This window comes from Lampetra planeri, chromosome 21 (genome assembly GCF_965212315.1).
Source record: "Lampetra planeri chromosome 21, kcLamPlan1.2.h2, whole genome shotgun sequence".
NCBI classification, from domain to species: Eukaryota; Metazoa; Chordata; class Hyperoartia; order Petromyzontiformes; family Petromyzontidae; genus Lampetra; species Lampetra planeri.
In genome coordinates this window covers 7317089-7342924 of record NC_136127.1, presented here as the reverse complement: position 1 = coordinate 7342924, position 25836 = coordinate 7317089, and the positions used below count along the sequence as shown (strand labels likewise).

Here is a 25836-nt window from a genome sequence, read left to right as displayed (position 1 = left end):
GAGATCACTGTTATATAACTCTTTTCAGAGGCAACTTTGCTACAAATGATAGCTCAACGAAGTGGCTGATCACGTGGAAATGCATAGCAGCCAAATACTCTAAAAGCGTGATGTTGATTCTAAATGTGGAGGGAAAAACCGGAGGACCCGGAGAAAAATCCACACGACTACTGGGAGAAAGAGACACGCAAGCTCCCAATATGCAGCAGGCGTCAGGGTGGAGATCGTACCCACGATCTCCTGTAGACCAGGCGAGGTCGTTAACATCTCCCACACCGGGTACTCATTTAAGACAGAGTTGACCTAGGAGACGCCCACAGATGTCGTGATATTTAGTCGCGAGCGGGATTCAAACTCAGACCCGCAGGGGCTCGGTCGTGCAGTGCGCTAACCGCAGCGTCACCGCTCTCCATTCACACGCACACAGGCCTATCAATTGCATCATCCCTCCAAACCCACCTCACTCTCCCCCACCCACCCCACCCCGAGTGGAGGAGGATAAATCCCGAAGCCCAGACATCTGAGAGCAATTGAGATCCTTGCTGCCATCACTGACACCCCCAACAGCAGGGGTCTTATTCTGATCATGATGATGATGATGACTAACAGCAGTTCGCCTTGTCACTATCAGCAGCAGCAGCAGCAGCTATAGGTGTCATCGACGCCAGCATCAGACTTGTCAGCAGCGTCAGCTTCATCGGCATCAGCAGCGGTAGGAGTTGATGCTTCGTAATGCCATCATCAATAGCAGCGGTAGCAAGCTGTAGAGTCATCAACAGCGGCTTTAGAATCATCATCAGTTAGCCAAGCAAAAGATAATTACCATTGAGGCTTGCCCAGTTTTCAAACGTGTTATTACAACTACAACTATTTAGATTAAAACTATTAACTATTTGTATTTTACCAGGTAAAGTCCCACTGAGCTGCACAGCTATTTTTCAGAAGCGACCTGGCCACAAGTGATAGCTCGACGTAGTGGATTGTCACGTGACATTTTATCGCTGCAGCCAAACACTCTAAACACGTGGTGATGTCGATTCTAAATGCGGAAGAAAAAAACCGGAGGACCCGGAAAAAAATCCACGCAACCACGGGAGAGAGAGAGACGCGAACTCCACATATGCAGCAGGCATCAGGGTCAGGATCGAACCCACGACCTCCTCCATACCAGGCGAGGTAGATAACATCTCGCCACTCGTGCGAGGAAGAAACGTCATTACAAGCGACTCTTTAAGATTACACCCCCCCACCAGCCGTTGATGATCTATTACGACGACACATCGTGCTCCTTGTTGCTGGCCGTCTGGCGCTGTTGGCACGTGGGTCCCTTTTCTCAGCAGCGGTGATTTCAACAAAGATTACGGCAATTAAAAAAAACACATCTCAGCCGTATCCGTGCCCTGCCCCCTTGTCCGCCCCACCTGCCCCCCACCCCCAATTTCCATCGTCCCAAGCACGTGGCAAAGGTCACCACGCGGTCCCCCCCCCCCCACACGCCACTGAAGGGTTGGATCGAGATGATTGTGATTAATGCTGAGCAGGGATTTCTCCGGGGGTATCACCAACTCTGGCCACCGTTCGGCGAACGATGATGACGATGGCATCATCATAACAACAACAAAGACACGCAGGAACAAACCAGCAGGCCAGTCCAACAAGGGAGCCTCGGTGGTGCTTATCGTCAAGTAGCCGTGTGGGTTTGTCTTTTGCCTCCCTCCCCGCCACCCTCCTACCAATATTCTATTCCTCTTGCATGAACTAAAAATTTGTTTTTTCTAGATTTGAAGCTTTCGTGACTGCAAGGAATCATATTTTATTTTCATTAATTTTGATGTTTTACCTACGTGACTTTACCGAAAAAACCTAAGAATATAAAATGTTTTTTATTTTACCAGGTAAGGCCCACTGGGCTGTATAGGTCTTTTTCAGAAGCGATCTGTTCACAAATGATAGCTAGACGAAGTGGCTTATCACGTGCAAATTTAGAGAAGAGATGCGTGCAGATGCAGCACTTGTCGTAGTTAAAAAAAAGAGCGAGAGCGACATGGAGTAGGAAGAGAGGGGCTAAAGAGAGGGTTAAAAAGAGCAGAGCGAGAAATATTTTGTTAAATATTTCATTTAAAAAGGGAGGGGGGAGATTACATAAAGCAAAGCATTGGAAAAAAAACCGAAATGATGAACGAAGCAAAGTGCCGACTATACCGAGCATCTTCTTGTTTCCTCTGATCGTAAAAAAAGAGCAGCAGCCTCCAAATACTCGAAACGCGTTGTTCTATTTTGTTCTTTTTATTTTAGCAGGTAAGGCCCACTGAGCTATGTTACTGTAGTTATTTTTCAGAAGTGACCTCGCCACAAATGATAGCCCAATAAAGAAACGATTAATCACGTGGACATGTATAGCAGCAGCCAAATACACTCTTAAAGGCATGATTCTAAATGTGAAGGGAAAAACCGGAGGACCCGGAGAAAAATCGACGTAACCACGGGGAGAAAACCATGCAAATATACAGGCGTCAGGGTCAGAATCGAACCCACGACCTTCTGCATACTAGGCGAGAGAGTTAACATCTCGCCACCGCGGCACCCCGGTGTGTATGTTTACATGTTTTTGCACCGTACGTAGCCAACCGTGCTAATTGGAGGTGCGGGGGTAGAACACCAAACTAAAACACAAAAGGCGGTTCTCACGAGATGAAGTTTTCATTCGGAAGTGTCGCAGAGAAGTGCCACCCTCTACGTGTTAGAGAACGGCCCGCTGAAGGAGATGTCACAAAACTACATCTGAGAATCCCTTTTTAAATTGACCTCTGGTTCATACCGCAAGAGGCCGAAGTTTCCCACCTGCCCTTCCACCAAGAGTAACATTTGTGGCCTGGCGGTCCAGTCCAATATTTGTACGATTCTCATATGTTTAGGCAAATTAAGCGCAGAACAAATGTGATAGGGGTTATTTTTTACGTCATTAATGACCGAGATGAGATACCTAAAAAACACTCGCTCCACTTAACAACAACAATTGAGACCAGGATTCCAAATCCAGGTGTCAACGGTGCCAATACCACGAGGCATGTTCTGTTTGCAAGCTCCTATTAATGCTGATAACCAAACACACGAGCGAGCGGGTTAGTGTTGTGGAAAACTTGGATGACTGCGTGAATTTCCACTCAGGTCGAAATGTGTGTTTTTCTTAGTCTACAAAGGCTAGAGGCGTGGTGGTCTGTGATATTCCTTCAATTGTTGGATGTCCCGACTGGCAAGGATGGAAACGGCTTGGGAAGGCCCTTACATGACGTTGCGTGACGATGATACATTCGAGGTATGACCGCACAGTAGTTTTTTGTCGGCGATTTGTTTTTCGTGGAATATTTTATGCCTTCCTCAAACCCCCGATAAGTATCGGATAAGAGGCGGGGTAGGAGCGGGATTGTCGAGGGGGGCGAGGAGAGAAATTAATCAATATTTTCCGGAGCTTCGCCCCGGACAGCTCGTATGTATGTTTGTGTACGTATGCACTGTCGTCTCAGGCAGTCGACCTGTGGCACCTGGGTCTGGCCCGTGAATTGCTGCCAGCGGGCGTTCGACACTTCACGTGGCCTCAAGGTGCACATAGCCTGGCACAAGCGTCGTGGTGACGTCACCGCCACTTAGTGGCGAATAGCGGTTGTTGTTGTTGTTGTACTGTGTGCGTGTGTGTGTACTGTGGGGGGAGCGGTGGTGTAGCGGGTAGCACGCTGCACAATGAATCCGGTGACGATTGTCTGAACCGGCCCTGGACTTCCCCTAGGTCCACTCATCCTAAAATGTGTATCGGTTACGGTGTGTAAACATCGCCACTAGGGGGACAAAGGCGGCCGGGCGTGGTGCTGGCCACCCACCCACCCCCTCATAGGTGCTCGCTAACAGCATTTGCCCCAACAGTCCGTGCAGGCTATATGGGGGATTTTTGTTTGTCTTTGTACGTACTGCATGTTGAATTTCTTTCGCAACGTACGTAGCCAACCATGCTAATCATGGAGCTGGTTGTTTATTACAATTATCAACAACAGCATCATCATCACGATGAGCTGCGAACGATAAGGCTTGCCAAGTGAACTCCTACTTCTCGGCGCACCCGTGAGCGTCTTCTTTCTTTAAAACATTTTTTTTATTCTAATATACTTTTGAAAACTTGACGGATGTCTTATAAAGTCCCCTTTATGAGCTTCCTGCGCACATGACTTTGAGAACCACAAAGGACATCCAGATGTTGCAGAGCCTGCCCCCATCTGATGCCGATTACTGCCCTGAATCACACACACAAAAACGCCAGCCGTTGCTGCCGCCGCCGCTGCCGCTATAGAAGTTTATTTATTTATTTTCTTTCACAATCATCATCATCACGGGCCATGAGCTACGATTAATTACATTATGATTGGTATATGTACGGGCGCCACGGTGGTGAGATGTTAACTCCCTCGCCTGGTATACAGGAGGCGTGTGGGTTCGAACCCGACCCTAACGCCTGCTGCTGTATATTTGTAGATTGCGTCTTTCTCTCTCCCCGTAGACGCGTGGATTTTCTCTCCGCGTCCTCCGGTTTCTTCCCTGCACATTTCGAATCAACACGCGTTCAGAGTATTTGGCTGTTATACATTTCCACATGATAAGCCACTTTGGTTGAAGCGAATCATTTTGTGACCGGGTCGCTTCTGAAAAAGAGCTTTTTAGTTCAGCGGGACTTCATGACTGCACGTTTTATTTCTATTGTATTGAACTCGAAAACATTCGTAACGTGATTCGTGCAATCGGAAATTACGGATGCAAATCGGGACGGGTAACTTGGAAGGTTCATAGTGGCCATGCAGGATGATACCGTAAAGATATCCTGGGTTTCGAAATCTCTACTCGGTAAAGTCACGCAGGTAAAAAAATAAAATAAATTTAATCACGACGTTTCGGGCGCAACACAAGTGTCCTTCTTCAGGTGGGGACAACTGATGATGCTTAAGACTTTACCGAAAAAAACAAAGAGTATGAATCTTTGCAGTCACGAAAACTTCAAATCTAGTTCGAAATCTGGCTTCCAAATGTGCCGCGAGTTTACGGTATCATCGCTGTACCCGTCCAGTCACGAGTGACTTGCATAATAGAAGGACTCAACTTGATATGTCGTCGTGTATTCATTTGTTTGTTTTTCGAAAGGGACCGAACATATCGGCCGCGAGCGATTAAAACCGGGTTCTCAAGTCCGAGTGAGTCGATATTTCCCAGGACAGTCACGATTTCAAAAAAGAAGAAAAGCGTTTCGCGGAGCAGATGTGTCCTGCTTTTTGCAGAGGGGCGCTTTTGAAAATTCGCACGCGTTTCATCAAACCAGACACGCGCGCTCATACTTCTTCAACATCTTTCAACTACAAAGACTCATGGGCAGTTGAAAAATATCCACGTATAGCCTTCAAATTGTATATATATGCTACAATTTCGCCAGCCTGCTGCCGCCTTAATCTAACTTCTGCCTGCAAAGAAATCTGGACTCTATTGTATGTAGGGTGTGTTGGTATATATGCCTACAAAATACATTTATTTTATTTTATTGGGGGGGGGGTTCGACAATTTTTGGAACCCTGTCGGATCAACTTTTTACCCCCACATCTGGAGGGAGGGAGGATGGGTTCACTTTCGATAACTTTTTGATTCAGGCCTGCCTAAAAGTCCCTTATCATTTAGTTGACGAACAAACAGACGGACAAACGGACAAACGGAACCCTGCAGGACTTGTGTAATCGATATATACCGTACAGACAGGCTGTAGGGGTACTGTACTGGTGGCGATTGGCACCAATGAAGGCCAGCACGACACGCGAGAGGGTTTGGTGGCCAACACCACGCCCGCCCGCCTTTGTCTCCCCAGTGCTGATGTTTACACACCGCACCAGATACTAATTTAAGGCGGAGACGACCTAGGAGAGGCCCAGGTCCGTTTCAGATATTCGCCGCTGTTATTGGTCTTGTGCCGCGGGGCACGGTGCGCTAACCACTGCGCCACCACTCCCCACCCTACATATATGTAAGACCAAATGTGCATAAACTGCGTTCATAAAGGGTGTGGAGCGGTGGCGCAGTGGTTAGCGCAGAGCGTAAAAACCGTTAATTGAATTCGATTTCTGACCCAGGATGCCTTCATCCAGCAGTGGATTGGCATAGGAGCTGTACATCTCAACTGTATAATTAAATACATGTCTACAAATTAACGGAACAACGTCATAGAAGGTATAATCCGCATTTTTAAAACACGTTTTAATATAGGCGCGTTGGTATGCATGTATGTTGAACTTCCTTCGCGCCGTACGTAGCCAACCGTGCCAATCGGAGGTGCGGGGTGGGGGGTCTGTTACATGGCTATGAATCAACCACAGTGAGAGACAAAAAGAGGAGCACGTGCATCAGAGAAGAACCACTGCAGGTTAAAGGCATCATCACAGCCAGGGGTCGGCAACCAGCTGCTCCAGAGCCGCATGCGACTCTTTAACGACTGCAGTGCGCGGCTCTTGAAATTCGAAAAAAAGTTTACTCTTCCTGTTCTTTTGGTTGCCGACCCCTGACCGTGGAAGTCCAGTTCACCGTGGAAGTCCACTTCACCATGGAAGTCCAGTTCACCGTGGAAGTCCAGTTCACCATGGAAGTCCACTTCACCATGGAAGTCCAGTTCACCATGGAAGTCCAGTTCACCGTGGAAGTCCAGTTCACCATGGAAGTCCACTTCACCATGGAAGTCTAGTTCACCATGGAAGTCCAGTTCACCATGGAAGTCCAGTTCACCTTGGAAGTCCACTTCACCATGGAAGTCCAGTTCACCGTGGAAGTCCAGTTCACCATGGAAGTCCACTTCACCATGGAAGTCTAGTTCACTGTGGAAGTCCAGTTCACCGTGGAAGTCCAGTTAACCATGGAAGTCCAGTTAACCATGGAAGTCCAGTTCACCATGGAAGTCCACTTCACCATGGAAGTCCAGTTCACCGTGGAAGTCCAGTTAACCATGGAAGTCCAGTTCACCATGGAAGTCCACTTCACCATGGAAGTCCAGTTCACCGTGGAAGTCCAGTTCACCATGGAAGTCCACTTCACCATGGAAGTCCAGTTCACTGTGGAAGTCCAGTTCACCATGGAAGTCCAGTTCACCATGGAAGTCCACTTCACCATGGAAGTCCAGTTCACCGTGGAAGTCCAGTTCACCATGGAAGTCCACTTCACCATGGAAGTCTAGTTCACTGTGGAAGTCCAGTTCACCGTGGAAGTCCAGTTAACCATGGAAGTCCAGTTAACCATGGAAGTCCAGTTCACCATGGAAGTCCACTTCACCATGGAAGTCCAGTTCACCGTGGAAATCCAGTTCACCATGGAAGTCCACTTCACCATGGAAGTCTAGTTCACCATGGAAGTCCAGTTCACCATGGAAGTCCAGTTCACATTGGAAGTCCAGTTCACCATGGAAGTCTAGTTCACCATGGAAGTCTAGTTCACCATGGAAGTCCAGTTCACCATGGAAGTCCAGTTAACCATGGAAGTCCAGTTCACCATGGAAGTCCACTTCACCATGGAAGTCCAGTTCACCGTGGAAGTCCAGTTCACCATGGAAGTCCACTTCACCATGGAAGTCCAGTTCACCGTGGAAATCCAGTTCACCATGGAAGTCCACTTCACCATGGAAGTCTACTTCACCATGGGCAAGGGTCGCCAACCTGTGGCTCTGGAGCCGCATGCGGACTGCTTCATGAGGTTATTTATTAAGGGTCGTCTTGTTTTCACCACAGTGCATTGCGGTTCTTGAAATATGTATATTTTTAAACACTGAATTCGAAATAAATGGCTTTTCTATTTGTTTTGATTGGTGACCCCTGATCATAGCTTTTCAGAAAAAAGTATATGGGGCTTGGGAAGAGCACGCCATTATTAGATAGAATCAGAATATGTATTTATACTGGATGAATCCGATGAGCTATAAAGCTCTTTTGCACAGATGTCTAGTAGGGGCTGGTGGTGACTCGGAAAGGCCTCCGTCCAGCAGCGGATAAACCAATCGCTGATGATAATTATGAATCTGTAATGTGAGATATGCAATCACTTGAATGCCATAGCTCCGGATCGATCCCAGGCGCTGGTTCACCACCGCAAATTGATCCCCAGGGGGGGAGGAAATGACAACCCCCCCCCCCCCCCATGATCTCCCTCGAAGGGGTCTCACAGGGGTCAGTGACACGGGGGCATGTGGGGGACGAGAGGGTCAGGTGGAAGCAAGGGGAGGGCAGAAGACGTTGGGGTTGGTGGGCGGAGTGGTGAGCGCTGGGGGGGGGGGGGGGGAATTGGCTGCGGGTCAGCCCACCCCGAATCGTGACCTGTGAGTTGGGAAAGTTTCCAAAGTGATGCTGAGAACAGCAGAGAATCCTTGCCGAGTTAGGTGATGGAGGTGAAGAATCTTTGGGTAAAGACCAAGAGGAAGTGAACGAATGACGATTGATAGCAGTCGATGGTCAACAATGAATGACGTATGGCCGGTGGATACGAGATGTTAACTCTCTCGCCTGGTATGCAGGAGGTCATGGGTTCGATCCCTGACGCCTGCTGCTGTATATTTGGAGTTGGCGTCTCTCTCTTTCTCCCCGTGGTCGCGTGGATTTTTATCTGGGTCCTCCGGTTTTTCACTCCACATTTAGAAACAACAACACGCATTTAGAGTATGTGGCTGCTACAAATGTCCATGTGATAAGTCGCTACGTTGAGCTATCATTTGTGGCAAACAGGTCTCTTTTGATTTAATAATAAAAAAAACTGTATCGTTTTATTCTTTTAAAAAGTGACAAACATGGCCCGCGACTTAATTTAACACAGACTCACGGCCACGGGAGACCCAACGGCTTCCCAAGGGCCCACAAAACCAAAGTGAATTCGCCACTGCAAACATCTCAGCGGCCGCACTAATCGGGTGCTAGAGGGGGCATCATTGCGACGTGGCAACGAAAGTGCGTGTCCAAGCTGAGCGCGATCGCATCTCACTTGTATATGCCGAGTGAGATGCGACCTACGCGTGTTAACACGGCCCCGCCATCAGCACGGTTGGCTACGTGCGGTGCGAAAGAAGTTCAACATACGTACTGTTACAACAGCCTGCAACACCGTGCGTGGCGGTCGCCCATCCAAGAAGCCTCCAGGCTCAACCCCTGCTTAGCTTCCGAGATCTGGTGTAATGGAGGAAGCATTCCAGTCTTTATTTGGTTACGAGGCAACGTTTGCAAGCAAAATCAATTGTTGTCCAGTGCGTGTATGCTCTCCGCATTGAACAGAGTGCTGACGGGCTGCGTAGTACCACATGTGCATATTCATACAAAAGATTCATACACAAAGGACAAGGATTCCCCGTATAGCCTTCACATAAGTTTGGGCCAAGTGCTGTTAGCGAGCTCCTATGAAGGCCGGCACGGCACACGAGGCGGTTGGTGGCCAGCACCACGTCCGACCGCCTTTGTCTCCCCAGTGGCGATGTTTGCACACCGCACCAGGTATTCATTGGAGGCTGAGTCGGCTACGAGGAGTACCCAGGACCAGTTCAGATAATCGTCACTGACTTTGACCGTGAGCGGGGATCGAACTCGGTTCACCGGGTTCGTAGCGCAGCGCGCTATCCGCTACACTACCCACCACCAAACACACACATTCGTACACAAACAAAGATCCCCCATATAGCCTTAACAAACTGTAGGGGCAAGTGCTGTTAGCGAGCACCTATGAAGGCCGGAACGGTACACGAGGGGGTGGGTGGCCAGCACCACGCCCGACCGCCTTTGTCTCCCCAGTGGCAATATTTACACACCGCACCAGGTACTCATTTGAGACTGATTCGACCTAGGGGAGGCCCGGGACCGGTTCAGATAATCGTCACTGGTGGTGGCCGTGAGCGGGAATCGAACCCGTGTCGCCGGGTTCGTAGCGCAGTGCGCTGACCGCTACACTACCCACCACCAAACACACACATACATACACGCATACACACATACACGCACACATACATACATACACGCACACATACATACACGCACACGCAAACACAGATGTAGCCCGTGCAGCAGCTCTGATCACGCGTGCGTCTTGTCTGAATTTATCACGTCAATTATTGCATCCGTTCAATTAGCTTGTTAAATTATGGCTTAATTTCTCACGGCGTATTTTATAGCTGCTCCCTCCTCCCCCAAGATTCGTCCCTCCACCACCACCATCCCTGACAAGCTCGGGATGGTGGGTGGATAGCGGTCGTGGCGTTGGTGGGTGGGTGGTTGGGGACATATTTTCCGGAGCTCAGTCCCGGACAGTGGTGCCGAGGGCTGGTATTTATTCGCGTGCACGGTTTTTTTTTCTTCTTTTTTTTCTGCTTCTCCCCCCCCCCCCCGGGCCGGAAGACGGAACCGCAGAGACGCTAAATGAGACGCAGAGGCGCGCGCGGCTCAGATGTGAATTGGTGCCAGCAGAGAGCTCCACGCCGACGCGTCGACACGGCACTCACAATCGATTTACCCCACCGCCCACACACACATCCGAGACCGGGCACTCGAGACCTCGGCACGATTGCCTCCCCCCCCTCCCTCCCTCCGGCTCCGGCTGGAGCACGCGTACCACACACATGTCGGTGATGTGCACGTCTTCTTCAAACGCTGGGGAGCCGGAAGGGCCCTCTGTACCAGCGTGCACGGCACCCTCGTGTTCACCTTCTGAAGCGCTCGCTCGTCACCGTGGCGTGCGCGATGACCACCACCACCACGTGACTTTTCTTTCGTGTTGTGCGCGGTGATTTGTAGCGTTTAATTCATTTCATTTGTTTGCTGGTGACTTTGTGTATTTCATATCGAAATCGCCCCCAGTGCTGTTGCTGCTGACTTCACGGAACTACGTACTGGATTTGTTGTTGTTGTTACATTGGGGAAATGTCTAACAAAAAGTAATGAATTATTGTAATGATTATAAACACCTTGTATAGTGAGAATAGGGGTTTCCCCTTTTATCTGCCAACAGGTGTTAAGTTGTTAAAACACCAAACTGGAACCTTTTACAAGGAATCGTGTCTGCATTATCCACAATACAAAAAGGAGGAAAAACCGATTCTCATAGTCTGGTACCGGCAAAGGAGTTCCCATGACCTTGTATAATTTTGCAACGTGAAATTATACGTGGGGGAGTGTTTGACCATACTTCACCACGGTGGTCAGGGTGGGTTGGTGAAGGGACCGGGGAGTGGCTCAGATGTCACTCCGCACCGGGAGTCAAACTCAAGTATTGGCCGGGTAATTAGCCGCACCTCCCAACCCGAAATACGTGCCGATCCATTTATAGATACCCCGCTATAATAACGGGTACAACCCACCAATGGGTTTACTGGTGGGGCTAGCCGTCATCAAAGAGAAAACATTTTTCTTCTTGGTTCTGTCGGTAAAGTCACGTAGAAGGGAAGTAATAAAATAATAAAAATAAAACATGATAAAATAATTCTCACGACGTTTCGGCCACAACGCAAGCAGCCGTCTTCAGGTGGAAAACAGGTCTGTCAAGTAGACAGAAAACATTTTCTCCAGAAGCATTGACGCGTCTCCCGTCAATCCCGAATGCGCGTATTGCATCTCTCAACACCCTCCTCGGGACTCAAGACACGAACACATCGCTTCCACAAGCGGTCAATCGGCCGTTGCGAAGACGGCCTTCGACAGCTGATGGGATGACTGTAAATGGATCGCCGCGTAGAGCGCTGTCATCGGCCACGGTCAATCCACCGCTGGATGAAGGCCTCACTCAAGGCGCCGCATCTCGCCGTCCTATACGATGGATAATTCACTGGTCAACACACTTTTTTCTGGCATAAGGTATTCCAACGGGTTTAAGGTAATTTTGGGGTGCTGATTCCAAATCTGGCATCAGTTTTTGTCTATCACGTCAGGTTTTTGAGATATCAAATATTGCATATTAAATAAAATATTTAATATGCAATATTAACAAATATTAAATAAATGTGGATATCTACATAAAATGATATTATAAACACACTATCCTAAAAATACAGCACTCTATTTTAACACTAAAGCAGTCACTGACTCGCAACAACTTGCAATCATCAGTGACAGAGTTAATTTCGGGTAAAATCAATGAAAATGGGGTATGCCGATAGCATAAAAATGAGATGTGATAGTGCAAATCTGAGATCAGATTTGGAATCAGCACCCTGAAATAAGTCTAAAACAGCTGCAAAAGTCCAGGCCAGAAAAAAAATGTTTTTTTTGTTGACCAGTATTAATCATTCACGTCTGCTCCTGCGTCCAGACGGATTTCGTCCCCCCCCCCCATCTCTCCCCGACGGCCGTCGTGCTCTCGGGCGAGTTCCGTCAGTCTCGGCCCTCTCCCGCCGTCCCTTCTGCTTCGAGCCACGGGACGTGTCCCTGCTAACCGGCGGCCGAGTTGTTTCTTCATCGATTCTAATCGTGGATCTGTATCGGTTTGTTTGTATGTTTAAGTGGCGCGCCTTCGCTCCAAGACGCTTGATGGCGTAGCTGAACAAAACGGCGACAGAATGGAATGATCCATAATACAGGTTTTTTTTTGGGAGGGGGGGTTTAGATCGTGTAAATATATAAATGTGTCGTCAAACCCGCCACCACCCGACACAGCCAACTAGTAAGGTTTGTCACGTAAACAGAACATTCCAATTCGTCACTAGTACAGCACACCGGTGTGTTGGAGAGCAAAGCCACAACATTTACAATCCGAGAACGACCTTTCGCCAGTAATCTACAACCGGCATCATCAGGCAGAGAGGCGGATTTACCTTTAATAGCGGCGATTTGTTTATACGGCCAAATAAGAGTGAATAAACTTACTTAATAAGAGTGAATTACTTACTCATGCTGTAGCCGCACTCGTTTCAAGTGGTTAACGCAACAACAGGAAGACGTCTTCACAGATCTGGCTGCTGCCTGATGATGCCGGTTTTAATTCCTGCCGAAACGTCGTACTCAGATTGTAAATGTTGTGGATTTGCTCTCCAACACACAACCTCTGTGCTGTACTCGTGACGCATTGGCACATTCAATTTACGTGACAACCCTTACTAGCTGGCTGTTGGGTGGTGGCGGGTTTAACGACACATTTATATATTTACTCGATCTAACCCAAAAAACCTGTATTTTGGATGATGTCGGTCGTGAAAGCCTCATACGTGTTAATCAAACTATGAACTATGTTTTATTTGACCAGGTAAGACCCACTGAGCTATACAGCTCTTTTTTCAGAAGCGACTTGGCCACAAATGATAGCTCAACTAAGTGGCTTATCGCGTGGAAATGTACAGTGGCCAAATACTCTAAACGCGTGTTGTCGATACTAAATGTGGAGGGAAAATCCCGGAGGACCCGGAGAAAAAAATCCACGCAACCACGGGGAGAGAGACACCGCAAACTCCAAATATACGGCAGGCGTCAGTGTCGGCATCGATCCCAAGACCTTCTGTATACCTGGCGAGGTAGCTAACATCTCGCCACCGTGGCGTCAGCGTAGGGGAGGGACGGGAAGGAGTGGAGGGGGCGAGAGGAAAAGAACGAGCAACAGAGAAGAGTTGAGGGCTTTTAAGAGAGGAACGGAAGGATGCTGCCTTTAAATCTGCGTTTGTTCTCTGACCCACTTCGGTCATCTCTCTCACGTCTTCTTCGAACGCTGGGGAGCCGGAAAAGCCCTCTGTACCAGCGTGGACGGCACCCTCATGTTCACCTTCTGAAGTGCTCGCTCGTCACCGTGGCGTGCGCGATGACCACCACAACCACCACGTGACTTTTCTTTCGTGTTGTGTGCGGTGCTTTTAGCGCCACATCGCGTGGATTTGTAGCGTTTGTTTTCACTTGTTTGCTGGTGACTTTGTGTATTTCACATCGAAATCGCCTCGAGTGCTTTTGCTGCTGCCGGCAATAAAAGTTGTTTAAAAGTCAAAAGTCTCTCTCTCTCTCTGTTCTCAAGATAATTCCCAGCACGCATCTCTCCGTGCCTCGCTGCGCCACTTTTCAGTTTTCCTTTCGTAATTTTCTCTTCCGTGAGCCCGGCTTTATTTTACTCGTGCACGGTGGCACGCCGAAGTGGTTGAGTAAAGAATCCACGGCAATTCCAACAAGGTCGTTACACTCATGACATCGACATGCTCACTTTATTGCAAAATAACATTTGCGGTGGAATAAAATTCACGGAAAAAAAGGAGTAATTCATGAAGCCTCGTCACTTCCGCATTAATCTTTAAAAACAACCACGACAATAATTGTCGACGAAAACTCGATACATCATGAACTCTGGCAATGCAGTGAAACGCATGCAAAAATGAGCACAAATTTGAACATGCATGCACGTATACAGTATACATACAGACTGTATTTATTTTTTAAATAAATCTCCCCATGCTCGAAAACCTAAACATTTCCCCCATTATTCTGCCCCAATGCCTCATAGGACATTAACATTTTAAAGGAAATAAGCTGAGCAAGTAAAAATAAATCATCAAACATAAATAATCTCGTTGCCACGTGCACTGGCTGCGAAATGTCAAAGACTGCACAACCGGCCCCGTCCACGTCACGTCACGTCGGCCGTGTGTACTCATCATCGGGCTGGTGCAACGCGTGCAGATAATAATATTGAGCTGCAGCGAACTTTCTCAACACGTGTTTTTAATTTCCAAAAGGGCCCCCTGCCGTGTACAGCTGTCCCTGTGCGGAGCACAGCGTCACTCAGCAGCTGACCTGCAAAACGGAGACGAGTCGAGCCCGGGGCTCAGAGTCAGAAGATGTCTTTCTGCTGGAGGAATCCGATGAGCTATGAAGCTCTTTCCCAGCAGTGCCGGCTCAGTGCACTGACCTGTGAGGCTCCCGGCCATCTCAGATGGCCGCAGTTTCAGAGACAATGTGATGTGATTGGGGAAGGAACTTTCTGGTAGAGGTTCTTATACATAATGCTATACAAACCATTTTTATACGCACAATTATAGAAACACACTCACAAAACGTGTTTAAATATATAATTACGGATACATTTAAATGCAGTATACATAGATAAGAACCTCTACGTGAAAGATGCCCGTACACATATCTAGAATTATATTGAATTGTATATATATAATTATCATATATATGTGTGACTTCCGCGGGCTGGACTCTTGGCACGTGGGAGATTTCCGAATCGACGTCTCCGTCTCGTGGAACAACTTGGCCGAATCGCCTCGTTAGGGAAAGAGTTGTAGAGTTGCGTGAAATATAACACCGTTGTCGTGATAGTCATGGACAGTTATTACGAATAGCACGAATTAAAAGTTCACAACGAATGCAACTCACCTCGCTCTATTTCAAACATCGTCAATCCTCAGCGTGAAACAAAACATATAAATACATCTGAATTGTATTTCATTCATTTATAATTCAGACAACGGCCGATGCAAGATTGTCTGATTTTTGGGGATTTTTTTTTTAATTCTCAAAACTTTTTGACCGTCCTCCACTCCGCTAATTCATGCGACTTTGTAGAAAGTAATATTAATAATGATATATATGGAGATAAGCTGGGCTTAACGTCTCACTGAATAGGAAGTCGACAGATGTGGTCTGCCAGGGTTTTCGAGCCAGCTGAAATGAAGCCCTGGCGATAACCAAATGCAGTCCCACTCCCCACCTATAATTTCCTAAAATCGATCATTTTAGTAGCTTGTTTTTGTTGTCGTTTCGTTTATTTTGCTTGTCTGGTTATGTACTAATAGTGAAACCTACACGAACTCTTTTTTTGTGCAAATCGTAAATAATCGATACTTTAAACGGATGCACGCGCGTTGCGTGAGCCTTGTAATCGATATTAATCGACGCGCTGCAATACCCCGAGTAAAAAAAAAACACGATGTTGTACGTACGTGGCTCGCACAAAGTTAACACGAACTTTCAAAAGAATGTTTGGTTCCTTAAAATCCGATACATATTTATAAAGGCGTATTGCATTGTCTCAATCGCATGCAAATGATGATACACAAACACGTGGTTTAGACCTCGGCGGTTTGGGGTACACACAATCACACACGATGACATTTGTAAAACAAAAGCGACGTTATGATTTCGTGAGTATTTCGATTCCTGTCAACATTCGCAAGTAAAAAAAAAATAAGTTTTTCTTTATTAAATCCCAGACCGTGATGACTTCTCACGCTCTTTATCGAAGGCACGCGCGTGACAAGGCACATTTCATCGGCAGCTGAAGTGATACAAGGCGCAGCCCTGCAACTGGCTGCTCACTCCACTGCTGGCTGAAGGGGTCCCTCTAGACGTCATCTGGCCGACTCTTCCACTGCTGGCCAGTATGTCTCGGAAGAGGCGGCAGTCCCCACACTTTATCCCACCCACGAGGCGACCCGCACTGAGTTCGATTCCCAGTCTACGGCGAACATCAGCGGCGAGCGATATTTGACTGACCTGGTCTGACACCCCCGCTTCGTCAACCCGCACTTACCAGCGCGGTGAAGTATGGTGACGAGAGCCTTCGTCCATCAGTGGATTGGCAAGAGTTGTACATTTGCTATCACCATCAAATGATGTATATATATATGTTTAACAATTAATTATATATATATTGTATTTACACGCATGCATTTTTTTTCTACTTTGGAACACATTATTTGGTGATGCTGCTGCTACTGCGATGGCAGTGGTGCACAAGGACAATTAAAACAACAATAACATTCAACATGTTCATCAATAAAATCGTGTGTGGTCTTAGAAGAAAAAAGTAGATAATCGGCGACGTTTCGGGAAATGACCCTTCCTCACGGCACGTGTTTACAAGTGGAATTGAGTAAAAAAAAATGTTAAATCGACGTTCGGAATATGATCAAACGCGTGTGCGATCCTGGATCGTTGATTGTCGAGATTTATTTTTATGTCAAAATCAAGGTGCTTTATCGTTCCGTAAGTTTGACTTCCCTTCGAAAAAATGACCACACATCCGCCGGAGCGCTCCCCATCTTGTCACAACCTCGGAAGCTAAGCAGGGAATTTGTTTTTCAGCCGCTCTGGACAGTACGGGAAATATCCACGGCGCGCCGTCACAAACCCGCACAGACCAGCGTGGTGAAGTATGCTTCATCAAAACATTTATTTACACTGGAGGAATTCATATTCTTGGGGTCGTTCTGTAATGTCAAGTAGATAGGTTCAAAGAAAAGAACAAAAAATGTTCATTATTATTTTCATCCAACCTATCTACGCGACTTTACCGACAGACCCAAAGAATATGAATTCCTGCAGTCACGAAAGCTTTAAGTCGAGATGTATACTGGAGGAATTTTACGAAGCTATTGTTTTCACAGACGTCCATCGGGAACCCATTGCCGTCTACTCGACGTGGGGAGGCCTTCCTCGAGCAGTGGATCGACACGACCCGGGGCTGTGCCTCTAGACAAGCCGTGGATCGAGTGCCCGAGACTGAAATTCAACGTTCCGAATAATTCGGAAAGATTCTCTCTCTCTGTCTGTCGTTCAGTGTGACAGCATCTTGAGATTCAGATTGTGTTCAATAACCCTGACAAATTCTCATCGCGAATGCTCATTGCAATATGCACCCAGTGACCTTTAGTCAATCCAGAAGAAGTTATAATTTAAACACGACCTGGCAGTGCACGTGTATACGTACATACAATAATTAACAATGACTATTTTTGATTATTCATTATCCCATCCAATCAGCTCGTGTGCGGTGCCTAAGTGGATCGCTGCAATGCACGACCATGAGAGTTGGCGGCCGTTCCGAGTGGGCCTTCATCCAGCAGTAGATGGAACATGGCTGATCATGGTGATGAGTTGAGTCACCGATCTCCCAGGTCTCCATTGAGAAAGCGACGCGCAGTAGGTCTCAATAGGCTCCCACGATCAACACCACCACCATCACCCACCATCCTCACCGCTCGCCACCACTCACTATGCACAATCCTCACCAGTACTCATCAATACCGTCATCAACCAACACGAGTACACCCACCACCCTAAATCAATGTAACCACTCACCCACCAATGCTCACCGCCACTCAGCAATCCTCACAATCAACAGCAATCATCAGCACTACCCACCAATCCTTACTAACCACCACCAAGCCTCACAACCACCAGTCCTCACCATCACCACCGATCCACACCACCACCATCACCACCAATCATCACCACCACCAATCATCACCACCACCACCGATCCACACCACCAATCTTCAACACCACCATCACCACCCTAATTCTAGATTTGAAGCTTTAGTGACTGCAAGGATTCATATTCTTAGGTTTTTTCGGTAAAGTCACGTAGGTAAAAAATTAAAATTAATAAAAGTAAAATAAAAAATAAAATAAAAAATCACGCCGTTTCGAAGGCAACACAAGCTATCGTGCTGTGACGGTTCCACCTGAAGACGGAAGCTTGCGTTGCCTCCGAAACGTCGTGATTTTTATTTTATTTTACTTTTATTAATTTTAATTTTTTACCTACGTGACTTTACCGAAAAAACCTAAGAATACCACCACCACCACCACCCCCTCACCACCACCACCAACCAGCACGACCCTCCATCAATGCGACGCTGACATGGACCAGGCTCCCTCCATCCTCCAGACGGAGAAGGCGTAGCTCAGGCGCTCCGTGGCCGCGTAGCTGCAGCTGGGAGCCGCCGCCGCCACCGCCCTTCCCTCGGCCGCGTCGCTCTGCAGCACCTGGTAGAGGAAGTCGATGTACCGCGCCGCGAGCTTCAGAGTCTGGATCTTGCTCAGCTTGTCCGAGGGCAACGTCGGGATGATCTTGCGCAGCGAGGCGAACGCGTCGTTCAGCGACTGCGTGCGCTGCCTCTCTCTCACGTTTGCCACGAAACGCTGGTTTTGCGATTCCGGTTCATTTTGATTCTGCTGCTGCTGCTGATGATGATGCTCCGGATGATGCTGCTGCTGCTGTTGTTGCTGGTGATCGCTGTCCTGCCGATTCTGCTGTTGCGGCAGCTGGTGATGGTTTGTCTGTAGCAGCAGCAGCTGTTGATGATGGCCCATTGATCCGTTGACGCCGCCAGCGGCGCTTCGCTTGCCCTTCTTGCATCCCGGAGTGACGGCCGAGTCGCCGCGAAGCCCCGACCGCTTCCTCGCCGCCGCCGCCGTCCCTCCAAAGGGGCTTCGGAATCTCCCCAGGGGAGCCTCTTCCTCCTCGTCCGTCACGAGACTCCTCGAGGGAGACGGAGGCGACAGGGAGTCCATCTCGTACATCGTTGGTTCGCAGAGTTTCGAGGGCCCCGTCCACGACTCTCCAAGGGCGGCGTTACGCACGCGGGGAGAACGATCCTTTCGTCTTTGGCACGGACGAGGATGTCACCGCTTGCTTGCTACTGCTGCTGCTGATGATGGGGAGGATGAGGGGGATGCTGCCGCAACCACCAGGTGTTTTTCTTGTATTTCTCGTTACGTTTCTGTTCCGAGTTTGTGCCACGAACGGACGGCCGCTCAGCTGGAGGTTGCCAGAGTTGAAGCTGTCGAGGTGACACCGTCGCGCGACTACACGGGGAATCTTTGTCCACAATACAGCAGCAGCAGCAGCTCTTTATGTTTGCACTGCAGGCGAATAACGGAACACAATTCCCGAGAAACCCCGATATTGGTTGTTTGCGTGTTGGGTTTTATCCAAGTGATGTTGACGGCGCGGTGTGTCTGGGACAGCAGGAGACGAGGTCGCGATATCCTCCTCCGATCTCTGCCTGCTCCGCGACTCGCTCCGCGCCTCGCTCACGCAGAGACGCAGAGAGGGACCCCCGCCGGTTTTATTCACCAGCCCCCCCCCCCCCCGGTGATGTTACTTGTACCCCATTGGCTGTCTATCGCGTTTGATGGGGGGGGGGGGTGGAAGCGGGGGCGTTTGACGAACATGCGGCAATGGGGTGGCGTGCGCTCGGCTGGGTTTGAAGTGCTCCGACATTCCGGGGTTTAACTACGGGTTAAGTTGGGTTTCCGTAACGGAGGTTTCTTTTTTTTGTGTGTGAAGGAGAGGGAGGGGGAGTTAGATTCGCGTAAAATTATTAATGTGTGTCGTTAAAACCCGCCACCACCCCGACACGGCCAATTGGTAAGGTTTTAAATATTGACTTAAAGCTTTCGTGACTGCAGGAATTTATATTATTTGGGTCGTTCGGTAAAGTCACGAAGATAAGTTCAAAGAAAATAAAAACTACGACGTTTCGATCGTAGTTTTGCCTTCAAAGGCTAACCCCCTTGTCCTGATGACGACCGCTTGTGTTGCGATCGAAACGTCGCAGTTTTTGCTTATTTTCTATGAACCTATCTACGTGACTTTACCGAAAGACCCAAAGAATATGGTGAGGTTTTGTCACTTGAACAAACCCGTGCCGATGCGTGACGAGTAAAAACCCACAACATGTACAATTCCAGTACGACGTTTCGCCACTACTTACAACTGGCATCAGCCGGGCAGCCAGAACTGGGTCGGGTGGTGGCGGGTTTAACGACACATTTATACTTACGAGATATAACCCAACAAAAAAAACTCTTAGTATGTATAACACTTTGTCGCGAAAGCCGACAAGTCCGTGTTAAACCGAAGTGAGTTTGTTAACGTGTCGAGTGAGGAGTGCTGGATGCAGTAGGGGACCGGGTTCGATTCCCGTTCAAGGCCATCAGCACCCAGTGACGATTGATCTGAACCGGTTCTGGGACCTCCCCTAGATCGGCTCAGCCTCAAATGAGTACCTGGTGCGAGTGTGTAGTAAACATCGCCGCTAGGGAGACAAAGGCGGCCTTGGCGTGGTGCTGGTCACCTGCCCCCCTCCTCGTGTGCCGTGCCGGCCTTCGTAGGTGCTCGCTAACAGCACTTGCCCCAAGTCTGCTGCAGACTATACGGGGGATATTTTGTCTTTGTTTGGTGGGGGGCGGTAACGCAGCGGTTAGTGTGCTGCGCTACGAACCCGGCAGAGACCCGAGTTCGATTCTCAGCTCACGGCCACCAACACCCAGTGACGATCACCCTAATCGGTCCTGGGCCTCCTCTAGATCAACTCGGCCTCAAATGAGTACCTGGTGCGATGTGAAAACATCGCCTCAAGAAAGACAAAGGCGGCCGGGCGTGGTGTTGGCCACCCACCCCTTTCTCTGCTTTATCGGCCTTCATCAGTGCTCGCTAACAGCACTTTCCCCAAAAATCTGCAAAGGCTATACGGGGGATCTGTGGGTTTTTTCCGTCTGGTGGGGCTTGTGTTGGCGAGTGGTGGGTTGCGAGTTGGGATGCATTGGGGTGGTGAGGTACCGCATGGTGGGACCATCGCTCGCTATTTCAAGGCGGCGGGCTGGATAACTGAAGCCTCCGGCGCACCCAAGTCCGGTATAAATTCACCAAATAATGCGTCGGCATACTTACAATGGTTTACATGGTGATGATCATGATAGCAATAACGACGTAAAGCACCGAGTGAATCCTCTGCTGGATGAAGGCCTTGGGGCTTGATTGACCAGACTTCACAGCGAAGGTCGGTATGGATTGACAGGAACTTGTTTTTTCTGACATGTGCTCAGTTTAGGAGCAGAGATCCAAGTAGTCGTGAGATGATGAGTTTCAAACCAGACCAGGGTTACCATCACCACCATAATATCAATGCCCTTCATTATCACCACCACCACCATCAACAGCGTAACAAGCCGACTACAAACGTTTTACATCCTGGATTCGAATCTGGGTTTCAGCCACCTGCGATAAAACTGAGTTCTCAAATCTGGGTTTCATTGACACACGAGACAAACTTATAACAGTGTGGGAAACCGCGCCCCCTGCTGTGGAAATAATTATAAGGCCACATTGCAGGACTTAACGGCACGCCCCGATGGCGAAACGTTATCTCCGTCGCCTGGAATACAGGAGGTCGTAATTCGATCCCAGACCCTCACAAGACCTGTGCCGTATATTCGGAGTCCACGTGTTCTCGCTCCTCGTGGTCGCGCTTACTGTCGCCAGGGTGCCTCCGGTTTTGACCTCTACATTTCCAAACATGAGTTGAGATTTTTTTGGCTGCGGTTATAAATTACGTGTGATCAAGTTCAAGTTCATTTATTAGGTATAGCCCTGTGAGCCATTCGGCTCTTGATTCAATTCGGCTCTTGTGATGATATCAGCCACTTCAATGAGTTGTCATTAGGCGTGGCCAGGTCGCCTCTGAAAAAGTTATAATAACTCAGTGGGCTTTACCTGCTAAAGTACAGGCAGTCCTCGACTTACGAATGGGTTACGTTCTAGAAACCTGTTCGAAAGTCGATTTGTTCGTATATCGGAACGCAATATTTCATTGTAAACACGGTCTGTGTTATAAAATGTTATCGTTCAACAAAAACGAGAAGCGTTGTTAAACTCGTAAGAAATATTGTACATTTGCATGTAATGCTGTAATAAAAACTGTATAGTAATTAAAGCATAACATGAAGTGTGACATGAAAAGAAACAAATCAATTTCATCTTCATTTTCTTGGATCCTGATTTCTGGCTTGCGGATTGCTCTGCTGAACAAAATCGTTCCGCGGTTCGGTTCATAATAAAATGGAAGTTCGTTCGTAAGTGCGGATCTTGTGAAGTCGGACGTTCGCATCTCGGGGCCTGCCTTGTAGTCGTAGGTAAGATAGTAAGCATTGGGAGAAGCGTTGTGAAAAACCTCAGCCAATCTCCAACACAAATTATTTGGCAATGCTGCATAAGTAACAAATTACAAAAAAAACCCTAAACACATTCCCTCAATAACACGGTGGCTCTTAAAATCTCAATACATAGGTGTTAAGACGTTCACCAAATAGGCATAAAGTCTGCATTAACCAAACGACATTGTGGTAAAACATGATAATACATGAATTGTCTTTGCAATTGATTGGTTTCAAAGGCAATGCATATATTAGTGTTTTTTGTTTGCATTCTGACCACAAGTATTGTGGTTAATGCAGACACGATTCCTTGTAAACGGTTTCAGTTTGGTGTTTTAGCATCATAACACCTTTTTTTGTTGCCAGAAAAAAGGGGAAAACTTATTCTATTTTGCTACTGGCAAAGGAGGTCCCCATGATGTAGCTGCTCGACCCCGAGCTCTCATTACTCTGATAGTGGCATTGTCTTTGTGCTGTTCGCCTTTTGGCGTCCTCTAGTCTAACACCGTTTTGAGACTAGGCTCAAAAGAAAGCTGTCTCTGGTGTGGACCAATCAGTTTCAAAGACAATGCATATGTTAAATTTGTATTTAAAGCTTTCGTGACTGCAGGGATTTATATTCTTGGTTCTTTCGGTAAAGTCATGTAGAAGGGAAATAATAAAATAATAAAAATCTAAAAATTCTCACGTTTCGATTGCAACACAATATTTTTTTTTCTTGCTGTGGATTTCACACCTGATGATTGCTTGTGTTGCAGTCGAAACGTCGTGAAAATTTCTATTGTTTTATATTTATATTATTTTATTATTTCCCTTCTACGTGACTTTACCGAAAGAACCAAGAATATAATGCATATGTTATCAGTGTTTTTTGTTTGCAATCTGACCACAAGTATTGTGGTTAATGCAGCCATGATTCTTTGCAAAAGGTTTCAGTTTGGTGTTTCACCATCTCAACACCTGTTTTGTTGCCAGGCAAAAGGGGAAAACGTATTCTAATACTATGAATTGTCTACGAAACTGATTGGCCTAATCCAGAGGCAGTCTCCTTCATGGCCTCGTCTCACCACCAGTCAGAGAACAACGCCAGAAAGGTAAACAGCGCAAAGGAAATGCAAATATGAAAGCATCATAAGCTAGGGTTGAGCAGTTCTATCTGTGGAATCTTTTTTTCCGGTATAAAATGAAAAAAAATATGAGAATTGAGCTGGAAAGCTGAAAGCGGATTCTTTTTTCAACGGATATAATTTAGAGTTGGTGACTGCACTTCACATCACGGAGCCCGATAGAAATCATTTTCTCCAACACAGGGCTCTGGGAGATTTACGAATGGATCCTTCATCTCGTGAAATGATGGAAATGCAAGCAAAAAAAAGCAAAACACATTTCAAAGACATTCCTATTAGTGGGTCTGGAATAGCCACAGGATAGAGCCAGTCCCCTCCCTCCCCCTCTGCTCACGATACAGGCACCCAAATTGGTCGCATAAAATAAAAAAATCGATTTGTCCGTCACCATTTTCACGTTGTACGGAAGATGAGGATTTGCATAGTACAGTGCCTCTTGCTTCAATGTCTCGGCAACTTAGAAAGCACCTCGCATAACATCACTTCTCAACCATTCCAATGCCCTGCTGCATGCAGTCGAGCCCAGGGGACCCCTCGTGGCAGCCGTCTGTGCGGCACATGGTGTACGCAGCAAGGGCGTGCAAATGTGCGGTCTGACAGCAGGAAATGTATTTTTTTTCTAAGTGCGGCAAATTTCGATCGCGATGCCAGGCCCCTGGTAACGAATTTTTTTTTTTCAATTTCGTGGGATATTTTTTACTTCCACTGTAAAGGAGGCAGCGCGCGGTATTTACTGTCCGTATGCATGCAGCATTAACCAGGGCAGCCGTGGGGTTCGAACCGCAGACCCCTGCAACGAGCGGCGAGAACACGCTGCTGCTCGGCCACGTCACCGCCCTGGGTTGAGGATTGATGACGACGAATTTGTAAATAGGCCAACGACGGTTTGTGTAACGGGTTCACGCGATCTCCCGCACCAGCTGGCATCCGCTACGTTCTCCGCCGGAGGTTAAAAAGCGGAACCGATCTTTAAATCGGAAAGAAAATTTACCCTGGAGTTGGGGTTCAGGGAAGGAGGGAGGGTGGAAGGTGAAACTATTATGGCCACCCACTCTCCCGCAAAGGAACCCCGGCACAACCAAATTGCGCGCCGTCGAACATGCAAAAACCCTGAGCGGCCCCGTCACATTCCAACGCTGGCCGGGACACCGAAGTGCACACACACAAACAGCAGCCGTTTATAAGACTCATCTTTAATTTATAAACCGAAATCTTTCCATATTGAGGGTGTGGGTGGGTGGGGGGGGAGGCGGCGGAGGGGAGAGCTTGGAATTTGAGGAGTTGGTGTGGGTTGGTTGGTGCGGAGAGAGGGGGATGGGGGGGGGTTTGGGGGGGGGCAGGGAGGGAGTGGCGAGCGGCGCGCAGCGCGTGCGCTACAGTCCGTCCGTAACCGTAGCGCGGGTGGCGCGGGCGCTCCGTTCGCTCCGCACCGTTAACGACTATCCGTCGTTCCCAATATTCCGGCAAAAACCTGCCCAGGAGCTCTGGCGCCCTCTCCGGCCGTCGCCAACTTTTACCCCGGGAAGCGGCGGCGGTAGAGGCGCGGCTGGCGGTGCTCTGGAAGAGGCGTTCTCTAACGAGCACTCGTTTAAGACTCCGTTAACGACACGCCCAACGTATTCGCCGACTAACCCTGGCGGCTTTAATTAAGCTGGCGCGACAGCAAAAGACTCGCGCCCTCCGAGACGTCATTTGTTGGGTTTTCTTCTCCTTCAGTCTTCTTCTATTTGTAATATTTTCTCACACGTCATTTTTGTTTTCTCTCTCACTTTTTATAGCCCCCAAAAACCAGGGGGGCTTGATCGTCGGATCGATGATCCGATCGACGAGTCGCGGAGATGCCACACTCACCGAGACCGGCTTCCTCGGAACGGGTCCTTGTTGTGTGTCGCCGATGCATAATTTACAATCAAATCTGTCCACTGGCAATGAAAATTACAAAGTGTTAAAATGAGTACATTTCATGGGTTAAATTAAATACACGA

At 48.1% G+C, this 25836-nt stretch overlaps 1 protein-coding gene across 1 annotated transcript; it reads right to left on the bottom strand.

Annotated features, from left to right (window-relative positions):
* Positions 1 to 18554: 18554 nt before the first annotated feature.
* LOC144724616 (uncharacterized) lies at positions 18555 to 19403 on the bottom strand. The gene has a single exon (XM_078603890.1). It carries the CDS (start codon positions 19305 to 19307, stop codon positions 18630 to 18632), a length of 678 nt encoding a protein of 225 aa, XP_078460016.1. The 5' UTR covers positions 19308 to 19403; the 3' UTR covers positions 18555 to 18629.
* Positions 19404 to 25836: the final 6433 nt, after the last annotated feature.